This window comes from Vanacampus margaritifer, chromosome 1 (assembly GCF_051991255.1).
Source record: "Vanacampus margaritifer isolate UIUO_Vmar chromosome 1, RoL_Vmar_1.0, whole genome shotgun sequence".
Taxonomy (NCBI): Eukaryota; Metazoa; Chordata; class Actinopteri; order Syngnathiformes; family Syngnathidae; genus Vanacampus; species Vanacampus margaritifer.
This window is the reverse complement of record NC_135432.1, coordinates 29,719,058-29,734,251: the sequence shown is the minus strand read 5'-3', so window position 1 is coordinate 29,734,251 and position 15,194 is coordinate 29,719,058. Positions and strand designations below refer to the sequence as shown.

General features: G+C 37.7%; 1 protein-coding gene across 3 annotated transcripts in view; it reads left to right on the top strand.

Moving 5' to 3' along the window:
- Positions 1-15,194, top strand: part of hdac7a (histone deacetylase 7a) — a 55,443-nt gene that overhangs the window by 25,278 nt on the left and 14,971 nt on the right. For 2 of the 3 annotated variants that reach the window (XM_077546048.1, XM_077546039.1), the window contains exons 3-10: positions 9,841-10,019; positions 10,767-10,857; positions 11,451-11,571; positions 12,404-12,504; positions 13,029-13,151; positions 13,235-13,347; positions 14,267-14,368; positions 14,944-15,115. In XM_077546048.1, coding sequence (XP_077402174.1) covers positions 9,873-10,019; positions 10,767-10,857; positions 11,451-11,571; positions 12,404-12,504; positions 13,029-13,151; positions 13,235-13,347; positions 14,267-14,368; positions 14,944-15,115 — 970 coding nt within the window. In that variant the 5' untranslated portion in view covers positions 9,841-9,872. The remainder of the gene's footprint in view (positions 1-9,840; positions 10,020-10,766; positions 10,858-11,450; positions 11,572-12,403; positions 12,505-13,028; positions 13,152-13,234; positions 13,348-14,266; positions 14,369-14,943; positions 15,116-15,194) is intronic. The other variant, XM_077546056.1, reaches the window with a different exon arrangement.

Genomic DNA, 15,194 nt, shown 5'->3' with positions numbered 1-15,194 from the left:
CCACTACCACCACAAGTCGTCAAAGCATCAATCACCACATCGCCACTTTTTCATGACTCAGCCATTCTGATGACCAGATCAATCATCCTTCCATCCATCACCAAACACAAGCTGACTTTGGACATGAGTTTTGCTTATACCCCGGACAGATGATTTGAAATTCCAGTGATAAGCCTTTTATTGATAAGCATTTAAACCACAGTTATTAAACATAACATTTGTTTCTTGGACATGTGTATTTTGAGTTGGGCGTGATAAAGGTTGACCATCTGTGCAAGTCTGTGAGTGTGTCAGAAGATAAAGTGGGGTTATCCTTAGATTTAGCTGCTGTGTCGAGTGGCTTTATCTGTGTTGTGTAATGTGGAGAATGTGTTTGATGTGGAGGGGCTCAGCAGAACAAGAGAGAGAGAGAGCAATGAAGTCCAAGAGAGATTTGTGGATAGATTAAGGCTACTTAGTCATGATTTTTAATGTAGGGTTTGAAATTACTTAGTCAACAGAAGCTTCACTTACTGTCTTATGGTAAATCTGATAATTACTTTTAGACAGAAAAGGCAATTCCAAGTTCTGCCAACATTCAAAATTCTGTGATATTAATCTAAAAATGAGAACAATTTGCCTACAACATCCAAAACCATTTTCCTTACTCTTACTGCACTGTTTTGTTTTGTATAATTGCTCTTTGGCTTTATTGCTGACCAATCAACTGCATCAGTGAAAATGTGCCAAATTTGCCAGTTGTCTTTCTGTCTCTCTGCCGTTTTAAGTTGACTATCAGGACGTCAGTGCACTGTGTTGTGTTACAGACAGCAAGCAGAGCTGAAGATGCCAACGTGGCTGTGAGTGCACCTCTTGACTGTGTGTGATGTCTGAACAGAAGATAGTGTGGAGTGTCATTTGTCAATCACCGTTGCACACCTGGTGGCTCTGACAGAGGCATGCGGTGCGCACGTTTGTGTATGTGCATGGTTGTGTCTGGCTTCAGGCAAATTGCAGTACTGAGTCAGGTGGAATGGTAAGATGAAAAGGACCCGTGGAATGTTTGATAGTGTTGTTTTTGTTTGTTTTTTAAAGCTTGTGTGTCAAACAGTGGTATTATTGACATGGATAAGTTGTAGATTATTATATTAGCAGTAGGGACTTTGTGCTCTAGAGACAATTGCTTTTACTGTCCTGTTTTTATAATGTGTCGGTAGGGGGGTCATATTGTTTGAAATCATATTTTTGAAATTGTTTGCTTATTTTGTGCAAGTACTGCAATTTATTTTGAACTGCAATGATGCTAACACAACATGCACGCTACCCAGGCTGGTCCACTAAGACAATACCACCCAGCACGCTGGTTGACCTCAGTTAGAATTACAAGACAATGTATCCAATTGGGAATAATAGAAATACAAATAGTCAGTTCCACGGCCAAACTTACGCAACTATACTTAGCAAATCAGATTTTTGGCAACTCATACAAAGTCATTTTGTTCTTAGAACTGAGTGCTCCAGTTTAAAGAGCATGTGACCTTCACTTCCACTACTATACTATTCATAGAGATCCTGTATTGCACAAGACTCATTAAGCGTGTGTGTGTGTGTGTGTGTGTGTGTGTGTGTGTGTGTGTGTTTGTGTGTGTGTGTGTTTTGACCTCAGCACCGTGTACTTTTTCAGTAATGAGCTCTTACTTGTCTTTTACATTAGTAGACGGGCGAGGAAGCTAAGGAGAAGCTTTTTTTGGTCATCCAAATGATAAGTCAATTTTTTTTTTTTTTTTTAATTTTTTTGGATGAACTTGTACTATGTTTTAATGCAAACGTCTCAGATTTTTGATCAACAGGTGGTCTCTGCAAAGTATCTGGCTGCAAACTCTAAAATGTGCACATGTAGCATTGCAAAACCAGCAGCAGTCAGCTGAAATAACCCACATTGGGTGTCTTCTATTACATTCTTACATAGGCTATTCGGAATGTTGCCAACCTAAATGTTGAATTTATTTAAGCTCAATTACATACTCATTTTTCCCACAATTGCTGCCTGGAATTCTTGAAAATGTTTGTTTTGTTTTTCTTTCTTTTTTTTGCATAGCATAGCTGTGCAATGACAACCATTCATGCAAGTAAAAGGATTTCATGAAAACACACAATTTATTGTTTTTAGACATAAATCTACTTTTTGCGTGGAGATCCATTTTTAGACAAGGTCTTTTCAATCTGTGCAGGCAAAATTTCAATCATATTCAATTTCAATTGTAACCCGGACAAAACACTGATTTACAGATGTGTCAATACATTCTGGACCTAAGAAACTTTTCAGAACCTGAGCTCTAAAGCTGAAGGGCATCCAACCTGGACATTGTTTGGGGTGTTAGGGTGGAAAGGAATGTTAATGTTGTAAGGAACTTTGTCGCTCACAGCCCCAATTGATTCAGAGGTGCAGCCATTCTCCTGGAATCACTAAGGCGGGTTTTGATCATTGACCTAAAGTTGTACCCTTACAAAATTCAGATTAAAATGTAGCTAACTCAAAAAAATAGGGACAAAAGAGTTGTCATGTGTTGTTGGTTTTGTGAAAAAAAAAAAAAAAATTCTCTGTTATTAGTGGTTATCACTTATCAGATGATGCTCTCTTTGTGTGCTTTCTGGTCATGTGAACAGCAAAATTTTGCACTCGACATCCAGTAGTGTCTCAGGCGCCAGGGTGGACATTTGGAGCACATTTAAGAAAAGTGATAACATCTATACTAAATGGACTAAAGAGCTAAAATTTTCATGACTGAATTATTAAGCAAATCAAATAATAATAATGATGATGAAAATAGTGTGTGTGTGTGTGTGTGTGTGTGTGTGTGTGTGTATATATATATATATATATATATATATATATATATATATATATATATACACACACACAGCCTAACCCTTTATAGAACACGTTTTATTGGTTGTAAATTTATGATAATGTTGGTGTGTTCAAAATTTGAAACATGCTTTAATGTTAAATGGTGACCCTTAAAGACTAAGAGCTTGAAACATGACCATTTCAATCAATAAATACTTATAGTGTATGTCTTACTGAAAAGTTCCAATCAGAGGAAGAAATAAAATAAAATAAATATATTATTAATTAGACTTAAGCTGTTTATCATCTCTCCTAGTTAACTGTTTACTGTCAAACAAAACAAAGCAAAGACAATTAGCCATTGCATATTTAAAACATCACTTTGAATTTCCGCAATCTTAAAGGCTAACTAACAATGTAAAATGCCAGGCATGGGCTAACAAATGCTATGTATGTGGTGGTGTTAAAGTACTTGAAGCAATGAATATTTGAGTACAACGAGCGCAATACCACATGTAGACAGACAATATAACAATACAAATATCGGTAGACTTTTCCCCCACAGAAAAAATTACTTTTACTGCTGCAGCTTACTTAATCACATAGTGGTGAAACTCGTCTTTGTCTGTATTGAACACACCACAAGGTAGTGTATTCAGAATTAAAAGCTCAGACAAAAGCTCTAGGGCAGAGAAATGGGAGGAAATGTGCGTCTAAACTCAGCTCTCAAACAGGAAGCCGCCCTGGTGCTCTCATTGTTGTGTTTTTATAGACTTGACTTCCTGCTTTGGCTCCACCACCGCCCCCCGTTACTACGGTTACCATGCCTGTTGTTAATGGGATGGATTGTAAAGATTATGGAGCGTGCAAAGCCTGATCTCTGCTTACTGACCAAAGTATGACACACAAGATTATTATCAAATGAATATCCTGCTTCAATCTCTGGACATTTGTAGTTTGCTTTTTCTGGTACCCAAATCTCTCTACACGTACATTTTGAATGGCAGTTGAAGAAGATATGCAAGATACTGTCATTGTTATTGCGATGATGAAACTGTTTTTGAGCAAGTCGAAGGAAGCAAAGGTGTAAAAAAAAAAGAAAAAAAGAGGATGTGGCAGTCTGTAAAAGATGACTAAAGGGGAGTGGAGTGTAATTTTAGAGCCAGCTGTGAGTGTGACACCAGTGCCGCTAGCAGTTTACTACACAAACACACTGTGTGACTCTATTACTGCTTCTCAAGAGGTCCTTGAAATTCTTGAAAATGCATGAATTTTAACCATTGAAAAATGCAGTGGAACCACAAAAGTACACCAATTGGTTTGGAAGCCAACCACAATCTTTGTGGGAAATATATACAATGGCTTGTCACGGTGGTAGTACCCCGTAAGGGTACAGATATTGTGCCCTTTAAACAGGGTACATTTTGGGACCCTAATGATTTGTATTATATGTTGGTAACTGGTACCATATGAACCATAGGGTACATGTTATACAGGGGTTAGGGACATGGCTGATTGGACGCAAGGCAGGACTGTCCTCCTTTTTTGTTTGTTTTTTATTTGCTGTTGAAGTTAGTTATTTGCTTTAGTTTTTTCGTTTTTTTCCCCCCCACACGTTATGTTTGCAAATAGTTATCCTTAGATACAGATTTGCCTTACATAATATCCCTTTGGTTTATGTAAGGCAAATCTGTCTCTAAGGATAACTATTTGCCTACAAAGGGTACTGTCTAGACCAGATATGGGTAACATTATAATAATTATTCCCCTACCACAGCTGATCAGTTTTAAGTTGTAGATTAATTGTGTCATTGTATAATTTTGTATGTATCACATGTACAGGTGTGACTTTTGCTTTGCATCAATGGAACTGTTTCCATGTTAGCAATGTACAACTTAAATTTAACGTGACAGTTACGACGCACATTCAACAAACTATGGGTAACATAAACACACAAGATAATGATTACCGGCCTTAGGATGGAAAAAGTTCAGTATTGCATGCCACAATGCATCCTGGGAACCGAAGAGTGGTCAAAAAGTTTTTTTCCACTTATACAAACTTTTTTTTTCTTCACAAGAACTATTGTCAGTTGGTTTAAAGTGCACAAAATGCAATACATTTCCCATCCTTGGTCTAGATTACTAGTCTTGTTGACTTATTTCAACTGCATTCCACAGTGGCCTCTTTCGAAAGGCATTCACATAAGCCTAGCACTTGTTTGTACCCTTACCCACAACCAAAAAGGTACAGAAACCATTTCCCATTTGTACCATGTTTGCACCTTTTCTAAGCATAAACATTACTTATTTGTACCTAGGGGCAGGGGCGCAGGAATGAGACACGCATTATGTATGAGCAACTGTGATCTGTTCTAAAAATAGCTCACTAGTGATGGGACATTGCCTTGCTAAGAAGAACTAAAAGAAGAGAAATGTCCAAAACAATTTAAACTTATCATGATACACATTTCTTAATTTACCAAATATCATATATTTTGTTTAGAAATGTAATAAATTGTGTTGAATGAAATAATTAGCTGTTTCTATTTACTCAAATATTACAAAAAATAACAGAAATAGCAGCATAAATAGACCCAAAGAAAAATCCGTAATAGAGTGAATCCGCAATAATGAACCACGTAGTTGTGATTGAACACTGTACATACATACAGTACATTATACATACTCTTCTCATATTGTGCACATCACAAGAAAAGCACACTTTAATGTTAAGGGCAAAATACTTTGTATGCATACATTCATGCATGCTGCGTTCAAATGAATCAAACTTGAACTTGCAGTTCCCACCCAGTTTCTGCTTTAGATGAAATCTGATATTGTGCCTTCTTCAGTGTGCGGGCATTGACAAGACTGGCAGACCTGCAGCTTTCTTGTGTCTTTTGACATACTGTTCTGTTTTGTCATCTGCCATATCGCTTAACATTTTGTCTTATTTTCTTTCCATTTTGTTTCTTTTAGTGCTCAATTGTACTGTGAGAGAGCGCGAACGAGAGCATTATCCTGGTCTTACCTGTTGAACCAGTAAAAAATAACACAGTACAAGTTTAGAACAACTTTAAATAGAAGGGGGATCAAAGTGAGCCAAAATGCTGAGTAATAGGATAATGAGCACGCATGCAGACCACACAATTCTTGCTCTATCGTATTGTCTTTACTGAAAAGAAATAGCAGGGAGATTATTATTAAACTGTACTGTTATACATTTTGAATGAATGTTATCTAAGTGCATTCATTACCAGTGCATGTTTGCACATCATTACCATAACACTTTTTTTAATTATTTTTTTTTGTTCCTGTTTAAACGATGTCTCACCTGGGGCAGATTTAGACACTTAAGAACAATTCAAAAGAATGTGTTTTTCTTAATTGGCAATACATATTTGCTGAAACGACTGAAAGATTGCATCCTAAACATTATACATTAATATAATTTACATTCTTATAATGGGAAGTAACAATTTTTAGTAAAAAATAATCAAAATACAATACTAGTTGGTCTGTGATTATATTAGTGTTTAACAATCGGCTATTTTTGATTAATACATTGTGCTAAGTTATAAATTGGAAAGGTAAAAAAAAAAGACCATTCTGCCTTGGACTGAAGAACGAGGTTGATTCTTACGTAGGTCAGTGTCTTCTTGCTCAAAATTGGATTCTGGATCAGGTGTATAGGCGCAAGCCAAATGCTAGAGAAAATATCATCAATATTTCAGGTCGTAGAAGTGGTATTTGATTTGATGACAGTTAAGTCAAGTGGGGTGTGGTTTCAGGGCAGCAGACTCGCCCCACAGCGTTTTCGAGCCGGGGCAATGGCATGATTTTCACGATTTTAAAACCACATGTTACATATGTAGCTTTTTCTTTATGTTAACAACAATCTTCTTTGTGGTGCTCCAAATTTGCAAGACATGCTTGGCTTTACAAGGGCTTTAAAAAGAAGACGAGAAAATAGCCAGATTTACTGAATTCTTTTGGTTTTGTGGAGAATCACAACAACTCTGCTTCCTTCTCTGGAATAAATATTTGTGGATATTTGTTTCCTTTTGTTAAGTTCGCCCACCCCCTCCTCACCCCTCCCAGACAGTTGAAGGCTTTCTAGAGGCAAATATGTCATACAGTTCTTTCTTGCTGACATGACACATAGAGTTCCATTGACAGGATCACTATGCTATTTAAATGCAATTAGCGCAGACTTACTGCGGCAGAATCCAAATATTTTCCTTCTCAGCACGATGCACAAGAGTAATGGACTGTAATCGAATATCATTCTTCAGCGGATATCCAAACATTTTAGCTTCAAATGACTGGTTGAGAAAATGACAGCGGAGAAAATAAATGTGGTTGCAGAGGGTCATTGACTGAACAATTACACTGCTGTTTCTAGACTTAAAGTACTACATGGGAAGTGTGTTATTATCAGTTATTTTACAAGCCAAAGGACATTGTGTATCCACTTACTGGGAAGCCTGCCTGTCAAGTGGTTAAGGAGACTTTTTCTCCACTTAAAAATCCATGAATGTATTGAGTGTCGTTTTGGTACATACAGTAGTAATTGCAGGACCTTTGATTTGAAGTAACAAAACCGAAATATACTTAATGGTATTGTTCTAAAGCAGACTTAAGGGCAATATTTAGCTTTAAAACACTTACTGAGTGTCTTAATAACTGACATGTCTGTGACATGTTTGTAAAATACCCCAAGGATGAAGAATGACCTATGCTTTGTCTTGCTGAATTTTTTTTTATTAGCCTATTCTTCATACACAAAAGTGAGGTAAATGTATGAGTTTGAGGGGGCGGTCCTCTCATGCAAATAAGTTACATCCCACACCCAATATTTACTGCGGGGCCAATTCCGACTATGGCTTTTGTTACTGTGTAGACCAATGGTGATGCTAGAGGGTCGCTACTTGTTGAGCTCTGTCTTAACACGCTGGTGTGTGAACTGTGACGCACACATAAGAGGGCTCTAGACTAATATTTTCTACTCGAGCACATTAGGCCCTAACTTGAAATTTTAGGAGCGCTGGAAGAAAATTTAGGGGTGCACATGCTAAATTGGCCTGATAAGTAAATATTCACATTTCCCTTTCCATTTTCAACCTATTACTGGTAAATAGTTTCAATTCACAATTATCTTTTTTGACACATGTACACAAATGTAAAATTATTGCAAAAGCACACAATATTATTAATGCTTCAATGAAATAACTCAATTATAAAATTGTTAAAATGCACACTTTGCATTGACATTCTAGCAATACACAAGCACAACATGTAATTTATTTATCGTATACCCTGCCAAGTGTTTTAGTACCACTGATCGTGTGAATACAAATTGAAGGACCAACATAGCAACAGATTCAAAATATCATTCACCGTTAGTGACTCTTCAACGTGATCGCTCGTATGCGGTATTCCAAATGAAGTGTCAAGTAAGTTGTTCTCGTCCGCGTATTATTGGACATAATAATCTAGTGACAAAACGTCACTTTTGCATCACTGTTCGTTCCATTCCGTGGTCACGTTGCCGCTGGTATGAATCAAGCCGCGATCAGGCTAGTCGAAGCTAGCGACGTGAGGCTCGTTATATAAATGTGGTACATAGTTGTTATGCAAATCAAGTATAAAGTAAGTAATGTTAAACTCAATAATCATTGTCAATAAAGAAGTCACACTCCCAAAAACCACACAGTAGATGTGACTTCACAGGATTTATCTGTTTGTCTGCTTGCAAGTGTAGACATGTTTTGTTTTTTTTCCCCCTGTAGACACAAAAGACAAACTGTTAGTAAATGTTAGACCAGTGTGTATTTATAACCACTGGGAGTCAGGGAGAGATACTGGTATTCCCACTTGCAATGGTCTTGGTGTTCTTCTTTGTTCAAGCATATTCTCCTTCCCAAGGAAAAAGACTTTTCTTGTAGTCATGACCGTAAGTGTGTGCGTGTGTGTGTGTTTACCAAAAGATTTCTGCCATGGCCTGTATTCAGGCTGTGTGCATCGGCACCTCCTAATATAAATGATTGACACTGCAGCACACACTATGTCACACCAATCCAAAGAGCTACTTTAGATTCTATTCTACTCTGCTATAGCAACCTTCTCAATGAGTGGCATTTACTTCACACTCTGCAGGTTGACGTTTGACTACCAAACACAGCAGCACATCGATGATGTCACACCAAATTGCTTCAAGCCGCGTGTGTGTGTGTGCGTCTTTGTGCACAACCCCAGCATTTTCCCAAACTGTTCTCTTCCTGGATCCTGTTTTCAGTGCCAGATGAGGCAAAAGTTCCCACTGACTCAACCGTGCAATGCAAATATGCCCAACTGCATGCAAAGAACATGGAAATATGTTTGAGTCTACGTCAGGGCCCGACAGCCATAGAGTGAAAAAGTTTAAAAATGACACCAATGAGCCTTTGCTCTCTAAAGTCAGCAGACACTTTAAATTACAGTTGAGTCGATTCTTTGATGTTCTAAACTTAGGTCTTGCGTGTAATGTTGACTTTGTTTTGGCAGCCGTTTTGTGCAATTAAATTTGTGTTTTTCAGGAATTTTTAAATGGTGCTGCTAGCTGTATGGTTTATCCAGATGACTCTAGAAATCTGTTTATATGTAAACTAAATAACCTTTAGTAGCTTCAATGACATATGATTAAAATACAGTGGTCTTATTTTCATTTTCTAAGTCATTAGTATGTGCAATTGTGGTGGCGGCATCTTCTAATTCAAGCCACTAATTGAAGGCTTAATATCTGGGCTCTTAAATATGATAATATACACTAAACAGTATGTGTGCTTTCACCATCATCTGTTTGTTCTTTTTTGTTTGTGAGTGAAATGAATTAATGTTCTGGAAAGTAGAAACTGTGGAACAAATGTTATGTTTCATGTGATTTATGTTAATATTGTTTGTGTGTGTTTGAGTAAATCAAGTGTAACCATAGTATGGACTGTGACACCTCTTTTCTTATGTTACAGATTCCTGTGTGTTGCACGTCACTTTGCTTCCCATGGACCTCAGGGTGGGAGAGCGGGGGATGCGCCCTGGCTCCGACACGGCACTCCTCACACCGTTGCACCCGCCGTTGCTTCTCAGCCCATTTTCCCCGCAGACCCGCACCTCCTTCTCCCAACAGCAGCTTCATCAGCACATACGGGTACAAAGGATAATTAATGCTTGCTTTAGTACAAATTGTAAAACTTTTTTTTTTGAACTGATATTACATTTCTTCAGATAGTGGCCCCTTTTTGAATGGACACTGTGTATGAATTAGAACAGATTTACAATTATTTGCTAACCACAAAACTACTGCCATATTAACACCTGTAAGCATGGAGGCTTTCCACATTTTGTTAATGCAAATGATGCAAATCTACTTTGTATACTTACTTTATTCTATAAAGGTATTTGTAGTAGCTTTTAAACCAATTAGTCCACTATTTGAATTTACAATTGCAAAGCTATGTTTAAAGCTTGAGGTTATTATCATGGTTTGTGCATTTTGTCTTTCAATCGGCCACATTACAATGGACGTTCGACCCACCCGTTTGTTGTCGTCGCCAGACTTATAAACCTCTGTGGAGTAGTGATATGTCTGGCAGGCAAGTCTTCATAATTCTGCACAGATCTGTGAGAGGATCCGATTAATCAACTTCAACTTTCATCTCATTATAGTCAACTACAAAAATAGTTTTCAACACCTAGTTTATAAAATTCAAGCCTCCCCATTAATATAAACCTCTCTCAATCTGTAGTTGAATTAATAAATGTCCTGAGCCACTTGTGAGGAAATATTGTATTTTAATTTTAATTCAGTTGTATTTTCTATTGATCTTAGTTCATTTATTGATATACTTTGATAAAAAAAAATGTTTTAAGTTGAATAAAAATGTTGAATTTTTAGTTTAATATGGAGCAGCGGAGACGTGAGCAGGAACACCATGAGAAGCAACAAGAATTGCAGCAGCTCAAAAACAAGGACAAGAGTCAACAAAGTAAGTCTGTTCACAAGCAGACACAAACTCATGAATGGACGCACGCCTGCGCACACGCACACACACACAACACACCTTCTGAGAACATAAAGTTATTGTTCACGTTACGTTTAGGTTTAGAAATAATGTTAAATACATAAAGGCTTTAGTGCTTTATTTTAGTTATCTTTTTATTGAACCTTTTTCCTTTTTTTCAAAAGACTGTTTGCTTTTAGTTAAATATAACCTGACTGGTGGAGCTGCAACAGTGAGGTTAAATATAGCTTTGAATATTGGTACAAGTCATTGGGTCAATATTGACTTGAACACCTTCTGTCACCTCTTTGTGCACACATGCACCAATACGCAGACAAACACACACAAAACAAGTGATCTAACCATGCGTCACACTTCAGTGCTCCATATTTACTAAGAGTCGATGGAGAATTAGTCATTAGCAATTTCACATCTTTAATGATTAACCATTTATAAGGTACTGTAAAGCATCTACAATAAGGATTTGTTGCGCAAACTAAACAACTGTGTGTTTTTTCTTTTTCATGAACATGTTGTCCGACTTTTTCTGATACGTTTTTGGTGGGTTGAATGAACAGGTGCAGTGGCCAGTTCACTGGTTAAACAGAAACTCCAGGAGGTCATCTTGAAGAAGCAGAAGCAGGCGGCACTGGAGAGAACAAGCTCCAACACTTTGACTTCTACGCCAGTGACATTCAGGTGATACAACATGCATACAAAAGTTTGCAGTACAGTTTCTGCGTAATACATGGAGTGTATCTTTATTCAAAATACACTTCTTTTTTTTCTTTTTCTTTTTAGGATGAGCAGTATTTTTTACAATCATGTTCCTGTAAGGCTTTATGAAAATACACAATGATCACCCCAAACCTTGGCAATCTGTTTAATTTTTGAGTTTTGCTACATAAAAGTTGGACATATGTTTGTGTTTAACTAAGCTAAATTTGTATTTTTTTTTTTTTTCTCCACCCCTAGTATGTCTGTTACCTACGACAGCGTAATAGGGCTACGTATAAATATATACGTTTTTAGAGGGCGGGGGCAATATTCCGAGAAAAAACTCACAAATTTGCCACTTTATAAACTCGCAAATTTACGAGTTTATATAGTGGCAGATTTGTGAGAAAAAAACTCAGAAACTTACGAGAAATACATGTAGCCTAGCTATAGTCTAATCGTGTATGGATTCGCTGGTGGTTAATGGGACATTGTTTATAAAATGAAAAGGCCAGATGGATTAATTCTTAAATTAAAACCTTACTCGTCATTCACCGCAGCTAGAACGACAACACTTCCTGATCCCCTATCAGCTGACTAACACTATCCAATCAGGTGCTAGCATACCAGTGTCACACCTGCTGTGTTTTTGAGATTCATGACATTTAATGTGTCGAATTATCGTTTATTAGTGTTCTTACATCTAATGACTAATCATAGTCAGTTAGTCAAATTTGGAGGCAGTCTTCTTCCATTAAGATAACTTACTCAAAGGTGACATGGGTTCATTTGGGTTTGTGCTGTGTGCTTACAGAAAACTGGGCCCGGACCAAAGTATTTCCTCCCAACCTCTGGTCTCATCTCCCTCACTGCCTTCTTCAGAGTGTTCAGAAGGGACACGTCTACGCAGGGCAGGTAAAGATGTGATTGAAATGTCATTGGATTCTGAAGGGATGACATTTGTAATCTATGTATCGTAAAATGAAGGGCAGCACAGTGGCATAACGGTTAGCACATCTGCCTAACAATTTTGAGTTCCCATGTTTAAATCTCGGCTGTGGCCCCGTCATATGTGGAATTTGCATCTTCACTTCATAGTCCAGCTTTCTCCAACACTCCCAACAACATGCATGTTAGGTTAACTGAAGACTAAATTGTCAAAAGAGTAGATGTGAATGTGAGTGTGAATGGTTGTTTGTCAATGCAGTACAGTATGTGTCCTGCAGTAGACTGACAACCAGTCTGAGGTGTACTCTGCCTCTTGCCCAAAGTCATCTGCGCCCCTAATGGGCCAAGCAGGAGTGAAAATCAATGGATATCTAAACTAAACTTGACTCTGTAAGAATAATGATAAGGACGTGAACGTAAATTGACCTTATTAAAAACTACTACTACTTTTAAATCACTCAAGTAACTCTCATCAATGTATTCTTTATCAGCATCTGAGCCAAATTTAAAAGTGAAGCACAAGCTGAAGAAACATCTCAACACCCGCCAGAGCCCGCTCACCCGCAAAGAAAGCGCCCCACCCACCATCAGACACAGAGTACCTGATACACTTGGTAACAAGATCGTCGCTTTGACACCCAATCAAACCTTTTCACTGTCATCATGAGTCAGACTCTTTTTGCCTCTGGTGTCCCAGCAGACTCGTCGCCGAGCAGCAGCAGCACACCAGTCTCTGGCTGTAGTTCTCCCAATGACAGTCTTCCCAGTGAAAATGGACTAGTGCCATCTGCAGGCGGCCTTTCACATGAGGTGAACAAATTGTACACGTGCATTATATACACACACTAATGCAGGTATCAGAGCAATGCTATTTGTTTTATTACTTATGGCATGTATTAACTTTCTTATTCAAACATTTTTACTAAATTATGGTTGCCTGAAAAACTTTATCATGCCATAATTTGAAAGTGGTTTATTAAAGCAATACATGAATATAATACATGAGTTTACTTTTATTCAGCGCATTGGTATAGTAAATGTTAAAATTGCTGTAAGAGAAATCCTGCATAAATAATTTCAAAAGTAGCTTTTCTCTTAATTTTATGACAAATATTGCTGTAGTAAACACAATTTATTCCACTTTCATATAGCAGTAGTAACATTTCACACTAAATCGGTCAACTTAAGGTAATGTATTGAAATGTTGACTGCCATTTTTTTTATTTCAATAAATGATTAATTGATCCCATTTTTGACCTCGTCCAGCCGGGACGTCTAATTTGTCTTATGAGATGGAAAATTATGCAGGTTTCAAATAAGCATTATAAGAAAAGTCTTCTCTTGTACATGGAGTATGACCAGACATTGAGTAATGACATGTTTAATGCAGCGGCACACAAGCCTGCTGGAGTGCTGAGTGTGTCAGCTGTTTATACATAATTGATTTAATCACAGAAAAGTCAAAAACCTAGCAACCAGTCTCACACCTGCTGTGTTTTTGTGATTCATGACATTTAATGTGTCTAATTACCCTTTATTAGTGTTCTTACATAAAAAAATTTTGAAGGGCATTTTGCAAAGTTTGAAAATTGTTGGTTACATTAACGACTATTTGATTTCTGTAACAATTGTTTGAACAATTTGGGTTAAATGTTTGCCTCTATATTCCGTTGTGTGTGCATTATTTTTCCTAGAAAAAAAAGAAACCACTGTATTTGACATTTCCCAGGCACAGAAGCTGCTGCTCAGAGATGGCACTCTGGCCAACTTCACAATCCAGAGTCCTTCCACTCTGCCCACCATCACGCTGGGGCTGCCGGCCAATTCCAGGGTAAGCACGGCACTGAAACAAATAGCATTGATGATGTCTCTGTTACAGGAAGGCCACCAATGGAAGCAGCCTGACAGTTACCGGTATTCACAAGGCCCAACAACAAAGAAAGCAGACATAGGGCACTTAAAATTGTCCTTCAGAAAATATTGGTTCATGTATTGTATGCATTCATTGATAATGTGGAAAATACAAAAGTCATCTTTAGATTTGTTGTTTGAGCAATTTTGTAATAACCCCGCATAATAATTTCTCACATTCTTTTAATATAATGCAGTTTAAAAAAACACCAAAAGAATCACATTATGAATGTGTCTCACAATATTCACAAGGCAAAAAACAATTACACAACATGTACATGGAACCCGCCTCTCAAAATAGAATGGAACCCCATTAATGTCATATCCTGCATCTGTACTGCTATGTATATACTTTTACTAACTCACTCACAATGGTTGCTGTGGGGGGAAAAAAGCTCATTAGTAAAACAAAAGAAAGTTGTAAGACTGTTTCGACTGCACTCTATCTAAATCCGTCTGCCATAAAATAACACAACACATATGTCTACTGTACAGGTTGAAGGTGAGCTGTCCTCTCTGAAGCATGGTCGAGGCCACTTGGTCACAGCCGGGACGCCGCAGGTCTTGTTGCCCCTGAGCAGAGAGGATCAAGCTGGGCAGCTCAGCTCACGACTTCCTGTTATCATTCTGGAGCCATCTGGACTGGTACACGCCCCACTACTCACTGGTAAGACACACATATACTGTCTTACTTGTATAGAGGATGCCGCTCGATCCACAAATTGCTAATAAGGATGGTTACTGGT